Source organism: Carex rostrata, chromosome 34 (assembly GCF_964058835.1).
Source record: "Carex rostrata chromosome 34, lpCarRost1.2, whole genome shotgun sequence".
Lineage (NCBI taxonomy): Eukaryota > Viridiplantae > Streptophyta > Magnoliopsida > Poales > Cyperaceae > Carex > Carex rostrata.
Genome location: NC_135951.1, coordinates 4,487,754 through 4,500,970, shown reverse-complemented (window position 1 = coordinate 4,500,970; position 13,217 = coordinate 4,487,754). Strand labels below are relative to the sequence as shown.

The window sequence follows — 13,217 nt, the reverse complement described above, 5'->3', positions numbered from 1 at the left end:
GGTTCGATTCGTTGCCACCCTACCTCCAAGTCACTGCATTCAATTCCTTTACATTCTTTGATTCATGGATGAAATCATACTCAAATCTCTTCCTCCCCTCTTTCCTTTTCTTCTGATCTGTCGATTCTTCAAATTAATACTGCTGTACAATCTTCTCCAGTACCTTATCCATTTTGTCATATGTATATATTACTAATTATCATATATATGCAAGTAACATATATATGCGTCTCATTTTGCTACATGTACCAAAGATAAGAGGAAATAAATAAACCAGCTGGAATCCATCACTTGAACTGAAAATTGTGAAATTTCAGAAAATTGTGTACCATAAAAAATCAGTGATTTTAAAAATTCAAAAAAAATTAGTACTAATTTCCAACAAATGTAAAATTTGTTCTCCAAACACAATTTAATATAGAAATTAACTTGAACATTTTGGATCAACGTTTTAAAGTTTGAAATTGTAAAATAGAAACATGAAGTAAAACATTCGCTTTACTTCGTGAAGCACTGTAGTCCAACTCTCTCTCTCTCTCTCTCTCTCTCTATCTCTCTTCCTCTTTGTTTTTTTTTTAAACCTTAATAGTGGCTGTCAAGTATAATTTTTCATTAAATAAAAGTAAAATTACATCCATCACTGCAACATCACAACATCATCATAATATCATCCAAACAACACAACAAATATAAAAACACAATAACATCTAAATAACACAACACAACCACTAACAACATAACATATAACGAATCGGCTTCAAGTGATCTCCTCTCTCACCTTCTTGCTCTCCGCTGCACCAGTCGGCTAACAACACCAAGGTAGAGGCATCTAGAATTTTTTTTTTGTGGGGGGGGGGGGGGGGGGGGGGGGGGGGGAACAGGTGGGGGAGGCCAACACTAGCTGCGACCTCCCCCATCCCTGACTAGGATTCCAGTGTAGAGGTTTTAGAGATAGAGAACAAGGTTAGATTGACGGTTAAAAAAGTGGTGGTTGAAGAAAGCGGGAGGAAGAGGCGGAGGGGCTACGCCTCTTCTCTCTCGCTTTCTCTTTTAGATCTAGACTTTAGTGGTAGAAAAGAAGAGAGAAAGGTTGGTGACAGTCGGAGAGGTCACGGACAAGGCTAGTGGCTGACCGACAGAGTCTATACAGATTGAAAAATGGTGGCGAAGGGCGGAGAGATTGGGGGGGGGGGGGGGGGGGGGGGGGGGGGTCGAGGGGAGTCTCTCTCTATAAATATTTGTATATTAGATATGCGGTCATTACAACCACATATTATAATATTCATGTACAAATAAATAAATATGAACAAACACATGCAAACACATGCCGTGAAGGCATGTAAGAACCATTAGATCGATGTATGCGTATATAAATAAATAGCAACCATATCGTTCCAGCTCATAATTTGTTTCATCTCTCTCTCCTCATTTGTTTTCTCTTTGCTTTTTGAGGTTTAAAACTAAAATATAAAGGCAGAAATGGATCTACTACTTGCACTTGCACTACCTTGTCTTCTCCTATTAGTGCTCTCCCTTCGATTTCTCCAGAAGCAAGCTACACATAATTGTAAATCTAATCTCCCTCCAGGCCCTCAGACCTTGCCATTTATTGGAAGTCTACACCACCTAGTAACTGCCACTTTGCCACATCATGCCCTGCGTGATCTTGCCCAGTTACATGGACCCGTTATGCTCCTTCGTGCCGGCCAGATGGACCTCGTTGTCCTCACTTCTCGTGAAGCTGCAAAAGAGGTGACTATTTTAATTTTGTAGCTGATCATTTTAATTATTTTATGAGTGAGCTAGCTAGGCTCTATATAGTACTTGTTATGCATAACGTCACACATTGGTCTGTACTTTGAATAAATATCTCTCTTTAAAAAGTTCCAATAATCGATCTGTTTAACATGCATGATTATCAAATAAAAATGTACTTGTAGATCAAATTTTACATGTTTTTTCATAGAATACAAACTCGGCCAAGTCGGACTAGAATCGGACCATTCCAAGCCAATTTTGGACAGATCTACTCGGAGAGCGAGTTTTAGGGGAAAATCATTATTCTTTTGCATTTCTATTCAAGGAAGATAATGGTGTTTGGAGAAATTGAAGATGGTTGTGTTAGGATCGATCAGGAAGAATCGTTAACTTATTTTTTTGAATAGACTTGGTGCATTACTTTTTACTATAATAAATTTGAAATTTCTAGTGGTTCATGGTGAACCTTGACCATTTTATATCTGAACCCAATGATTTCAAGTGTGAGGTTGACTCTTAGACTTTGAGTCTCACAAATTATCGCAATGTTGAATAAACATATAAATTATTCCTATTTTTTATATTTATTTTTCTATCCATTTTATTTGCTAATGGGCACCTCCATTTTGGTCTTGTTTTATTTTCTAATATAATATTTTCCTTAAGTGTTTCATTTTTCGTTTTTTGTTTTTTTATTCTTATTTTTTTTATTAGGGGTCAACAAGTGGTCTTAACATTAATTTTGGACTAATTGTTTTTCTTGCAATTTTAATTGTAACTTTTTAATTAGTACAAAACAAGCAGGCAAAAAAAATTCAAATTTCCGATCCAATTATGAGTCTATGATAAAATGACTCATTCTGATTCCGATTTTGTCTTTTAGGAATTGTTTTATAAATTTTTTTGCAATCTTATAAAGATATATAAAGAAGATTTTGAAATTCTTTCCCACACTACCTTGGCACGAGTTGTCAGGTTTTCTTCTCTCGACGAATCACCTGTCAAGCTATATATCCTTGCACAAACTTCCATCCTACAGTCTTCTCTACTACAATGACACTCTTGTGTGTCGTCTCGTCATCAACACTCTCTTTGGTGATGGCCTCCAGTTCAATGCTCTCTTGTGGCTTCTCCTCATCAGCTACCGCACAAGTCCGATCTCTTTCCCGACTGGTTTTCAATTGGTTCTTCAAAGTACCATGACTAGAAGTCGATCTCCTCCTCCTAAGACTCACCAGCCTCTTTGATGTCCTCTATATCAGCCATCAACTGTATCGCAACAGCCGCTACTGCATCCCATTCTTCTTCGACCTAACCCGCGATCTGATACCACTTATTAAATATATAATCAGATTGTGAATGGTAGAAGAGCTAGAGGAGTTTAAAACTAGTTTCTTTTATTACTTAAGAGGAGTATAAGAGCTTTTGATGTATTTCATTTTCCACACACTCACTCTCTTACATACATATAATTGAATACACTTCCACCAATTTATACTACCCCAAAGTAGATTGTGATTGGTATATAAGAGTTTAGAGACTTTTAAATATAAATTATTCCAAGTAAATCTGCAGGGTATAATTAGGGTTGGTATGAAGATATATTAATTTTAATTAACAAACACAATTGTAGCTAATTACAAAAATTTGATGTCTTTATATTTGTGTCTTATATTGGAGGAAAATTATATGTTTTAACTTTTAACATTGATGCATACAAACTGCATATATATATATATAGGTGATGCAAACACAGGATTCAAACATTGCAAACCGCCCTGCGCTATATGCAGCAAATTGTATCTTCTACGGTACCACGGATATTATTTTCTCAAATGGCCCCTACTGGCGCCAGATGCGTCGAATTTGTGTCAGTGAGCTGTTTAGTCCAAAACAGGTGAAATCTTTGTCCTCGAAATGGAAAGAAGAGATCAATTCCCTGTTGAAGAGCTTCAGTTTAGTTTCTGGTAAATCACCAGTCAATTTGAGTACATGGACATATGAGCTTTCAAACAATATTGTAATTCGCGCAGCATTTGGAGGAAACTTTAAAATGAGACAAGTGTATTTGGAAGCATTACAAGAGGAAGTGGAGCTCTTGTCTGGGTTCAACCTATCAGATCTCTTCCCATCATTGAGTTGGTTGGATGTCAAGATGAGAAGAAGAGTTGCGAGAGTCCATCGGTAAGTACATTTGATCGATGAACTTAATATATTTCCGCATTAATTATTCTTTAATGTTTTGCTGGTCAGACTCATATGATGATTATTAATTAATACATATGTGTAGAAAATTGGATTTGGTACTAGAGGAGTTTGTACAGGAGCATTTGAAGAATTCAAAAAGAGGAGAGGAAGAGATTGAATATGATTTCGTCGATGCCCTTATTGATATAAAGGAACGTGGTGATTTGGAGTTGCCTATCACTATGGACAACATAAAAGCTATCATCTTGGTATACATATATGTGTGTGTGTGTGTGTGTGTGCGCGCGCCTGCCTGATTAACATTAGTTTTGTGTTGTGTGTATGTAGTAAATGATAAAAATTACTAATTGAATATATGTTCACTCTAATGATGTACATATATATATTCTTAATTTATTCAGGATATATTTAATGGAGGAACTGAAACAACAGCAACAACAATTACATGGGCCATGGCAGAACTAATTAAGCACCCTGATGTAATGGCAAAGGCACAAACAGAGATAAGGCAATTAGCTTCAAAAAGTAGTGATGAGAATACCAATACAAATAGCCTCAGTTATCTGCAATTAGTCATCAAAGAAACCCTGAGAATGCACCCTCCGGCGCCACTTTTAATTCCACGACAATGCAAGGAGAGTTGCGAGATACTTGGCTACACAATTCCCACTGGGGCCCGCATGGTAATCAACGCATGGGCTCTGGGAAGAAACCCCGAGTACTGGAACGATCCAGATGAATTCAAACCGGAGAGGTTTGAAACATCTAGTACTGGTATTGACTTTAAAGGGAAGAATTTTGAGTTTGTGCCATTTGGTGCCGGGAGGAGAATTTGTCCCGGACTTAAGTTTGGTGTGACCATGGTGGAGGATGCTCTGACAAATCTGTTGTTGCACTTTGATTGGCAACTACCTGATGGGATGAAGGCAGAGGATGTGGACATGACGGAGAACTTTGGAATTGTCGCTGCAAAAAAGAAGCCTCTGTATTTGGTACCAACATTGCGAGTTCCTTTGCCTGCATGATATTTACATATATATATATCCTAGGGGCGTGCATGTATGGCAGAGTTTTATTTTTCCAATAAAAATGTGTGATATCATAGTCACACCAAACTTAATTTATGGTTATACGAATACATGTGCTCTGTTTTTCATCTCTTTATTTATGGTTACACGAATACATGTGCTCTGTTTTTCATCTCTTTATTTATGGTTACACGAATACATGTGCTCTGTTTTTCATCTCTTTATTTATGGTTATACGAATACATGTGCTAGCAAGTACTTGAGAAAAGTTGCGTGGTCAAAATTTTATATATATATATAGTGTTGGACTACGGTAGGGCTGGCAAAAAAATTCGAGGTTGGTGATTCGATTCGGGTTTGATTCGAGTTTAATTCGATTCGAAATGGGTTCGAATTGAAACGAATCAAACCAGGTTCGGTTCGGAATTAATTCAAACCAAACTCAAACCTAGCGTGGTTCGATCGAAATAGGTTCGTGATTTTTTTGTGGTTCAAATCTCATAAAATCACCAGCCATCCATTTACCTGATGAAATTAAAATCTAAGATAGAGAGTCATAATTTAACTTAACCGACACTCCCTCGCTCTCAAATCTAACCTAGTTCTCTCTCCACCTCTCCTTAACTCACTCTCCCTCTAGCTCTAAAATCTAGCCGACGCTCTCGGCGACTAGCTGTCTCTCCGGTTGTCACTCCTCTCTCCGGCCTAGATGACTGTCTCTCCTCTCTCTTCGGTCGTCTCTCATAGTTTATACCAAGAAAGCCGTCTCTGATGTATTTTTTCATGAACAATTTTTCAACTTAAAAACACTCATTTCATAGTTCATACCGGTAAAAAGAAGCCATGTGAATTTTGTCCCATGAGAAAAAATTAATGTATAAACTACCGGTATAACTAGGGCTGCTAAAAAATAATTTAGTTCGTGGTTCGATTTGGGTTCGATTCAAAAAATGTGTAGTTCGCAATTAATTCGATTCAAAATGGGTTCGGTTCGAAAAGAATCAAACCAGGTTCGGTTCGAAATTAATTCAAATCAAACTCAAACCTAAGGTAAGTTCGGTTCGGTTCGGTTCGTTGCCACCCCTAGACTACGGTATTTCACGCAAAGTAAAACGATTGTTTTACTTCACTTCTTTATATTCAATTTTGAAATTCAAAACATCGATTCGAACCGTTCAAGTTAATGTTCATATTAAATTGTGCTTGGGGACTAAATTTTACATTTTTTGAAAAAAAATTTAATTTTTTTTCGAATTTTTGAAAATCACTTTTTTCAAAAAATTCTGAACCATCAAAAACAATATTTTTTAAAAATTCTAAAGAAACAGTAAAAAAATTTCAAAAAAGTATAAAATATGGTCTCCAAGCACAATTAAATATATGGAGATCAACTTAAACAGTTCAGATCGACATTTTGAACTTTAAAATTGTAAAATATTAATGTGAAGTAAAATACTTGTTTTACCTCGCGAAGCACCGTAACCCAACTCTATATATATATATATATATAGAGAGAGAGAGAGAGAGAGAGAGAGATGGGCTATGGTGCATTGCAATGCATGAACCCCCTTATGCATTGCACTATAATCACGGATTTAAAGTCCAAACGATCGATCCGAACCGTTAGATGTTTAATCCATATTGAAATGTGATTGGAGACCAAATTTTACATTTTTTGGAATTTTTTTACTATTTATTAAGTATTTTTGAAAATTGCTGTTTTGTTGTAAACAGTAAAAAAACAGTAAAATTTTCTGGACCATCAGATCAGCGACTTTCAAAATTGCTTAATAAATAGTAAAAAAATTTCAAAAAATGTAAAATTTGGTCTCCAAGCACATATTAATATGAAGAACAAGATGAACGGTTCAGATTGGTCGTTTGGACTTTAAATCCATGATTAATAGTGCAATGCATAAGAGGGTTCATTTATTGCAATGCACCATAGCCCATCTCTCTCTCTCTCTCTATATATATATATATATATATATATATATATATATATATATATATATATCCAGCAGTAAATCCTCAAATTCAATTAATTGAATTGGTAGGAGAAAGAAAAACAAATCATAACGTATAGTGTTATTGGTCCCAACTCCCAAGTGCAGGGGTGATGTTGGGTATTAAACTATTAATTGAACTACTATACAGAACTAGGCCTACTAATTATTGAAACTAAATTAAACTGGACTTTTATGGGCCTGGCCCAGGTCTTATCATTTCTTTTATATATTTTTAATTTATTTAATACCTGGACGAAGAGGAAGCGGCCTCATGACGTTTGCGTGCGATGGCCGCGGCGAGTCGGCTTCTCTCTTACGTTAATTGACTGGTAAATGTTGGATTGGGTTCGGTAACTTGGGTTCATGGGTTGGATTGGTAGTTTGTCTCCATTCGTTTCATCACTGTGTCTCTCCAGTCCATTCTAGTAGAGTCTCTCTCGTCGCCATCAAAATGAAATAGGACACGTGGCACCGCCCTTTCCTCTCCGGACCCAAACCTATTTATATTCTTCTCTTAATTCTCCCTCTCCCGTCCGCCACCGAATCCATCTCCCCCTTTCTCTCTCTCTCTTCTCTCCTCTTCTCTCTTCGATCTCCTCTCTCACACTCATCTCATCACCAAACCCTTCGATCTGATCTCCCATGGCCAGCAACGTCTCCAGAGTCTACATCGAAGTCATCGATGACGTCGTCGGCAAGGTCCGCGATGAGTTCATCAACTACGGCGCTGGAGAAGCTGTTCTCAACGAACTCCAATCCGTAATCAATCTAATCTCTAATCTAATTACTTAACTTTTTTTATTGTCAATTGAATTTCTCTGATTGATTGATTGATTGATTGATAGCTATGGGAGATGAAGATGATGCAGATGGGAGCCATAACTGGGAGCATAGAGAGGCCCTCTGCGTCTCGGCAACCGGGTCAGGTGAACCCGGTTCACGACCTCAATGTTCCTTATGAGGGTCCCACTGAGGAGTATGAGACCCCCACTGCTGAGATGCTCTTCCCTCCTGTATCTATCTACTATTTTCTTTTCTTTCTTTTCAAAAATTTCTCCTTTTTTCTGGTAGAATCTCAAATTATGTTCACAATTTCTCCTTGTAGACACCATTGCAAACCCCAATTCAGACTCCGTTACCGGGTATGGAGCAGGGCATGTACAACATTCCCACCGGTCCCTCCGATTACGCACCTTCGCCTCTCAGTGACATCAGAAACGGGGTCGATATGAAAGCTCCAAGGAATAACCACTATATGGTACCATTCTATTCTATTCAATTTCTCCAAGGAATAACCTTTCTTTCATTTTGGGTATTCAATTTCTACATTGATTGGTTAGTTAAGGTTGGTAGCTTGTATTTTCACATGTAATGGCTCCACAAAATGACTTAAATGCCCTTGTATCTGACAATAACTTTTAAAATTGTGCATTGCATTCATCGGAGAAAGGACCTAGAAAAGCGGCATATAGGAAGAATCTTCTCACTAATTATAATATGAGTTAAAATTTTATGAAATACTTAGTGTCCTTTTTTATATTCTTAACCAGTTAACCTGTTTTGTTGTACTTAATTTACTCTTTTTTTTTTCTTTTTTCTTTTTTTTAAGCAACCACCTTCACCCTGGATGGCTGCAAGACCATTAGGTGTTGATGTTAATGTTGGTGAGTAATGCAAATATTTATATACAAGCTTGGTTGATTTCTCTGAATAACCTGTTTAGTGAGATTTTTTAGCTTAAAATTTACAAATAATAAGAGATGTGTACCTTTGCACAGCCTATGTTGAAGGACGGGAGGATGCAAACAGAGAAGCTCCTCATCAGCCTGCAACTCAGGTGCAATTTATATTTTGACTTTCCAACTTCCCGTGAAAATTATGTCAGGACAAAACCTTTTTATAAGAAAAGTTATCCAAAATGCTGGTTTGGATACTTGACAAATCTCCCAAATGCTTTTGCTTGACCTATATATTTGGATATTTTTCGGGTTTTGCTTGATCATTTTGGGTATTTTTTTCTAAAAATGTGTGAGAACGTTTTCCCTTTTAGAATAGTTTTGGATGGATCGATTGGTGATTAATATGTCATGTTACCAAGATGTGTAGATGGTACAAATGCAGGACTTCTTCACAGCACCAACTGGGAAGCGCAAAAGAGATGAATTTCCTTCTCACATGCCACCTGGCAGTTATAATATGCCCCAACAGGATGGTAGTGCTGATGCCATCATTGAGTTTGAGGTATCATTTTGCAATTATATATATATATATATATTTTTTCTGTGTTGATTGCCTATGGACTGTATGTTAAATTTGATGGTGATATTGCTGTTTTTGCTTAATACAACAGGTGAGCAATTCAAGTTTGCAAGTAGACCGACGGCATGAAAAAGCAACTGGTAAAGGAGCAAAAGAATGTTCATCAATTCCTCAGCATGATGGCATAGATGATGAGTTTGAAAGTGTAATGACAATTGCACCCCTCCCTTTGTTTTCTCTCCTCTTTGTCAATCTTTCTCTTGTTCTAATTTGTGTTCTCTTCCCTCTTAAATTGACAGATATTTCCGTTTACACCCGCCCCTGCTGAGGACTATAACAATGTTGTCCAGACACCTGCCGAACATGGTATGCTTCCATTTATTTGTTCGTTGATTTCTGGTACTTCTTTTAAGTTTGTATGAATAAAATACAAGATAATGATAGTGATATGCTGCTCTATTCGTTGTTATTAAAGTAGAGCTGAGAGCACCAACACCTGTAGCAGCAGTGGGAACGCCAAAACCAACACCTGTTGCAGGAGTAGGAGATGACGAGGAACCGCCATTGAATGAGGACGATGATGATGACGATGACCTGGATGACTTGGAGCAAGGCGAGGAGGAGCCCACCACACAGCATCTCGTGCTTGCTCAATTCGACAAGGTAAGTTGCTGCTTCTATTTCAAGATGTGAACTCCACTTGGGTACCACTCTTGATTGACAATTGGGACCCACATACAACAACAGGTGACTCGCACAAAGAACAGATGGAAGTGCACCTTGAAGGATGGAATCATGCATCTCAACAGCAGGGATATCCTTTTCAACAAGGTCTGTTGGTGGTAACTCTTCCCCCTCTTCGTTTTTAAACCAAGAATAGCTAGAATAGCCAAATCAAGAATAGTTATTGTTTGTCTTATTAGAATAGCCAAATCTCAAAACCCTTAGGATTAGCCTATTAAAAAGTTTGGATTCACTATTCTAACTATTTTAACTCAACCAAACACTGAATAGGCTATTCCGAATAGCCTATTCTCAATCTAACCAAACATACCCTTACTGTGCATTTCTCTTCTCATTTTTTCAATTTTTCATTTCTCTCTCACATATGCAGGCCATGGGAGAGTTTGATTTCTAATTTTGTGCCATGCCATTTGATTCATGAGATCTCCACTCAACACTGCCATTATCAATATGAGATTTCAAGGCTCTCTTAACTCGGTAGAGTAGAGGTGTTTCAGACATTTTCTATCTTACGACGGAACGACATTTTCATTTCTGTAAAAAAAGCAAAAAACAAAAAATAGTAGAGTTGTTGGCACTGTACATCAGTTTTCTTAAATCTGAGAGATTTTATGCGAGAGCAACTATATTTGCTACTTGGCACCTCTGAAAAGTATTCTGTCTTTTTTTTTTAGTTCTGATCTGATTCTAAGACTAGGAAAAGCTGTTAGATTGGCTTTCCATCCAGTTTTCTGGGACCTTTTTCTTTTTTAAGTTATTGAGCAATATAATGTTCACTAGTTGGAATCAATTGGGCTTTTTTAAATTGGTACTGGCATTATTGATTGCTCTGTCACTGGATAGGCTGTGAATTAGTTCAGATCATATTTAAATTATTATAGATGATTACAACTTTCTGGTTTTCTTTGATTTTGGAAAATCTCTTTTGAAGAAATTTGATTTGTTGGAATTTGGAATCCTCAAACAACAAATTGGGAAACTGAAACTAAAAATAAAATTCATTTGCTTTTGTGGGATGAATGTTACAAGGTTGCCTTGCGACAATACAAGTAAACAAAGAACAATAGCGACAATACAAGTAAACAAAGAACAATAACGCCAATAGTCTGCATCAGAACTGCTGAGGTACCAGAAAAATTTAGATAGTTTTCTTCCTCTTTAATTTCTCAGTGAAAGCATTCTCTGGCAAATTCTCTGGTTGGCACTCTGGAGCTATTGCGAATTCTGCACAATGCCGAAAAAAGGAAATGGCTCTGCTTTTTGAATGGGTGATACCGGGCTCCACCATTCCTGACCCGGCACAGGGAAGTGCAATCGGTTCCCTGCCATGGCCCCTTCCTCTCCTGAATTCCCATTTCCAGAACAACCTATGCTCTCCATCTCCACCGAAAACGGAGATGGAGTGAGAGTCAGAGGAGACAACAATGGAATTGCACTATTTTGATTTTCCAATGAACAATATCTTCTTTGATTGGGGTCGAGTTGTAGAGTCGACGGTGCGTGCTTTTGTAGCCTGCTCTTCTTCTTTTTCCCCTCCTGCACCTGTTTGATGATTTCTAGGTCAGAATCAGGACGAACACTGCTCATTTCCATTGACAATTCCAGACTGCTTGCGTCTTTCCTCTTTCGAGTCCGATCGAATTCCAAAATATGTTAAGATTTCCTCTCAAGTAGTTTGGATTCAGAGGTTACTAAGAAATGGCTTCTTTCTTTTAGGCCAGTATATAAGGTTGAATGCCGCGTTTATTGCTTCGGTTAGGTCAGCTAAGAATGGCAAATCAATTCAATTATAAAAAGCAATAATTGGTTGAAAGACATGACAGCAAGTCAGCAATGTAACCATTCTTCCTGGCAGTTGGATTGTACAGAGATGAAATGCACATTGCACATTGCACATTGTACATACTAAAGGTAAGATTTGTTTGTTTTTGTTTGTCAAAATTAAAATTCTTCCTTTTCTTATCAGAAAAGTACTCACAGCTTTATGGGTGGAATAAGATTTGACTTGATTATATACACAATCAACTGAGAAATAAAATGTTTTTGTTACAGATGAGTACCTGTGATCAAATAAGCACCATCAACTGAGAAAACACAATCCCAAACCCATCGCTGATGTCCAGCACAATAATATATAAAAAAAATAAGACTTTCTAGGTAAAAAGCACCAAATTGCAAGTTCTAATTTCTCGAATCCCCACCTGAAGGCCCACAAGGAAATATAAGTACCTTCCTTGATTTCTTTCACTGTACTACTGCCTACGGGCTTCAAAAGCAACAGAAAGAAAAAAATCTGCCATTGACTAATCGGGAAAATCCGTGACAGTTTGGTTACCGCCATTGACTAATCGGCCTAAACTGACGTTTTTTACAACACTTGAGTAAAACAACCTTATACCAGTGCAACTCAACCTGAATTCTAAACCCTGCAAACCTATGAACTTCAGAAGTCGAACAAAACAAAATAATATTGACCTAAAGCTGGAGAAATAATCTGAACTCAAAATGACACATTTTAACCAGTAGTTAATGCACCTTTGCGGGTCACAGTATTCAGGAGATAGAAGGCACTTCAGGATATATGTAATCATGTGCTTGTAACTTGTGCAACGGTTCAAAGTAGGTCATTGTCTGATAAAAAGAAAAAATAATTTATAATTAATCTCTGATTGAATAGCCAAATAATCTGAAGTTACAGAGATAAATAATTTAAGAGATGCTACCTGTGTGTGTGCCTTTCTTCAAGCGCCACACATAACAGGTCCCACGATTGTTTGCAGCCACAACCATGCTGCCATCCCACATAATTGTCAGAGATCTGACAGCCGCAAATATCATGTTTTTTTTTTTATGAGAATAATAATAAAATATTATAAACATACATGTACTCACCAATTCACAGCTACATGAGTTTGCAGCTAAAGTCCCAGACTCATATATTTCCATTTTGATCGCCAGATATTAATTCCTTCTGCAATTTAATATTTATAATTGCATAAACAATGTTCCTAGCTCGTAGACAAAATAGTTTCAAAAATGATAAAAATTAATATGTAATGTAAATAAATAGGTTAGCTACTCTACTTACATAAGCACATAAGCATATGAGGGTATATGCTTATAAATCATTTTTTTTGTTTTCAAAATTCAAAAAGTCGATTTAAACCGTTAAATGTAATCTCTATATTGAAATGTGTTTGAGACCAAATTT

The 13,217-nt window shown here is 37.0% G+C and overlaps 2 protein-coding genes across 5 annotated transcripts; both read left to right on the top strand.

Moving 5' to 3' along the window:
* Positions 1-1,464: 1,464 nt before the first annotated feature.
* Positions 1,465-5,059, top strand: LOC144549224 (desmethyl-deoxy-podophyllotoxin synthase-like). The gene is made up of 4 exons (XM_078297953.1): positions 1,465-1,752; positions 3,500-3,942; positions 4,049-4,214; positions 4,368-5,059. The coding sequence occupies exons 1-4, from the start codon at positions 1,480-1,482 to the stop codon at positions 4,989-4,991; spliced, it is 1,506 nt and encodes a 501-aa protein (XP_078154079.1). The 5' UTR covers positions 1,465-1,479; the 3' UTR covers positions 4,992-5,059.
* Positions 5,060-7,524: 2,465 nt separating this feature from the next.
* On the top strand, positions 7,525-10,796 carry LOC144549225 (transcription initiation factor IIA large subunit-like). Of its 4 annotated transcripts, none has more exons than XM_078297958.1 (11): positions 7,525-7,762; positions 7,849-8,016; positions 8,109-8,261; positions 8,613-8,667; positions 8,782-8,840; positions 9,125-9,244; positions 9,354-9,467; positions 9,562-9,628; positions 9,741-9,925; positions 10,010-10,093; positions 10,377-10,796. In XM_078297958.1, the coding sequence occupies exons 1-11, from the start codon at positions 7,646-7,648 to the stop codon at positions 10,398-10,400; spliced, it is 1,146 nt and encodes a 381-aa protein (XP_078154084.1). In that variant the 5' UTR covers positions 7,525-7,645; the 3' UTR covers positions 10,401-10,796. The 4 variants fall into 4 exon arrangements, with proteins under 4 accessions (XP_078154084.1, XP_078154083.1, XP_078154081.1 ...); XM_078297957.1 differs by having other exon boundaries at positions 9,738-9,925; XM_078297955.1 differs by having other exon boundaries at positions 9,110-9,244.
* Positions 10,797-13,217: the final 2,421 nt, after the last annotated feature.

Excerpts from the sequence above, each read along its gene's own strand:
- LOC144549225 (XM_078297954.1), top strand. The coding sequence starts at position 7,646 with ATGGCCAGCAACGTCTCCAGAGTCTACATCGAAGTCATCGATGACGTC. Across the intron at positions 8,017-8,108 it reads CTGAGATGCTCTTCCCTCCT|ACACCATTGCAAACCCCAAT; the intron begins GTATCTATCTAC and ends TTCTCCTTGTAG. Across the intron at positions 8,841-9,109 it reads CTCATCAGCCTGCAACTCAG|ATGGTACAAATGCAGGACTT; the intron begins GTGCAATTTATA and ends CAAGATGTGTAG.
- LOC144549224 (XM_078297953.1), top strand. The coding sequence starts at position 1,480 with ATGGATCTACTACTTGCACTTGCACTACCTTGTCTTCTCCTATTAGTG. Across the intron at positions 1,753-3,499 it reads CTCGTGAAGCTGCAAAAGAG|GTGATGCAAACACAGGATTC; the intron begins GTGACTATTTTA and ends ATATATATATAG. Across the intron at positions 3,943-4,048 it reads AGAGTTGCGAGAGTCCATCG|AAAATTGGATTTGGTACTAG; the intron begins GTAAGTACATTT and ends ACATATGTGTAG.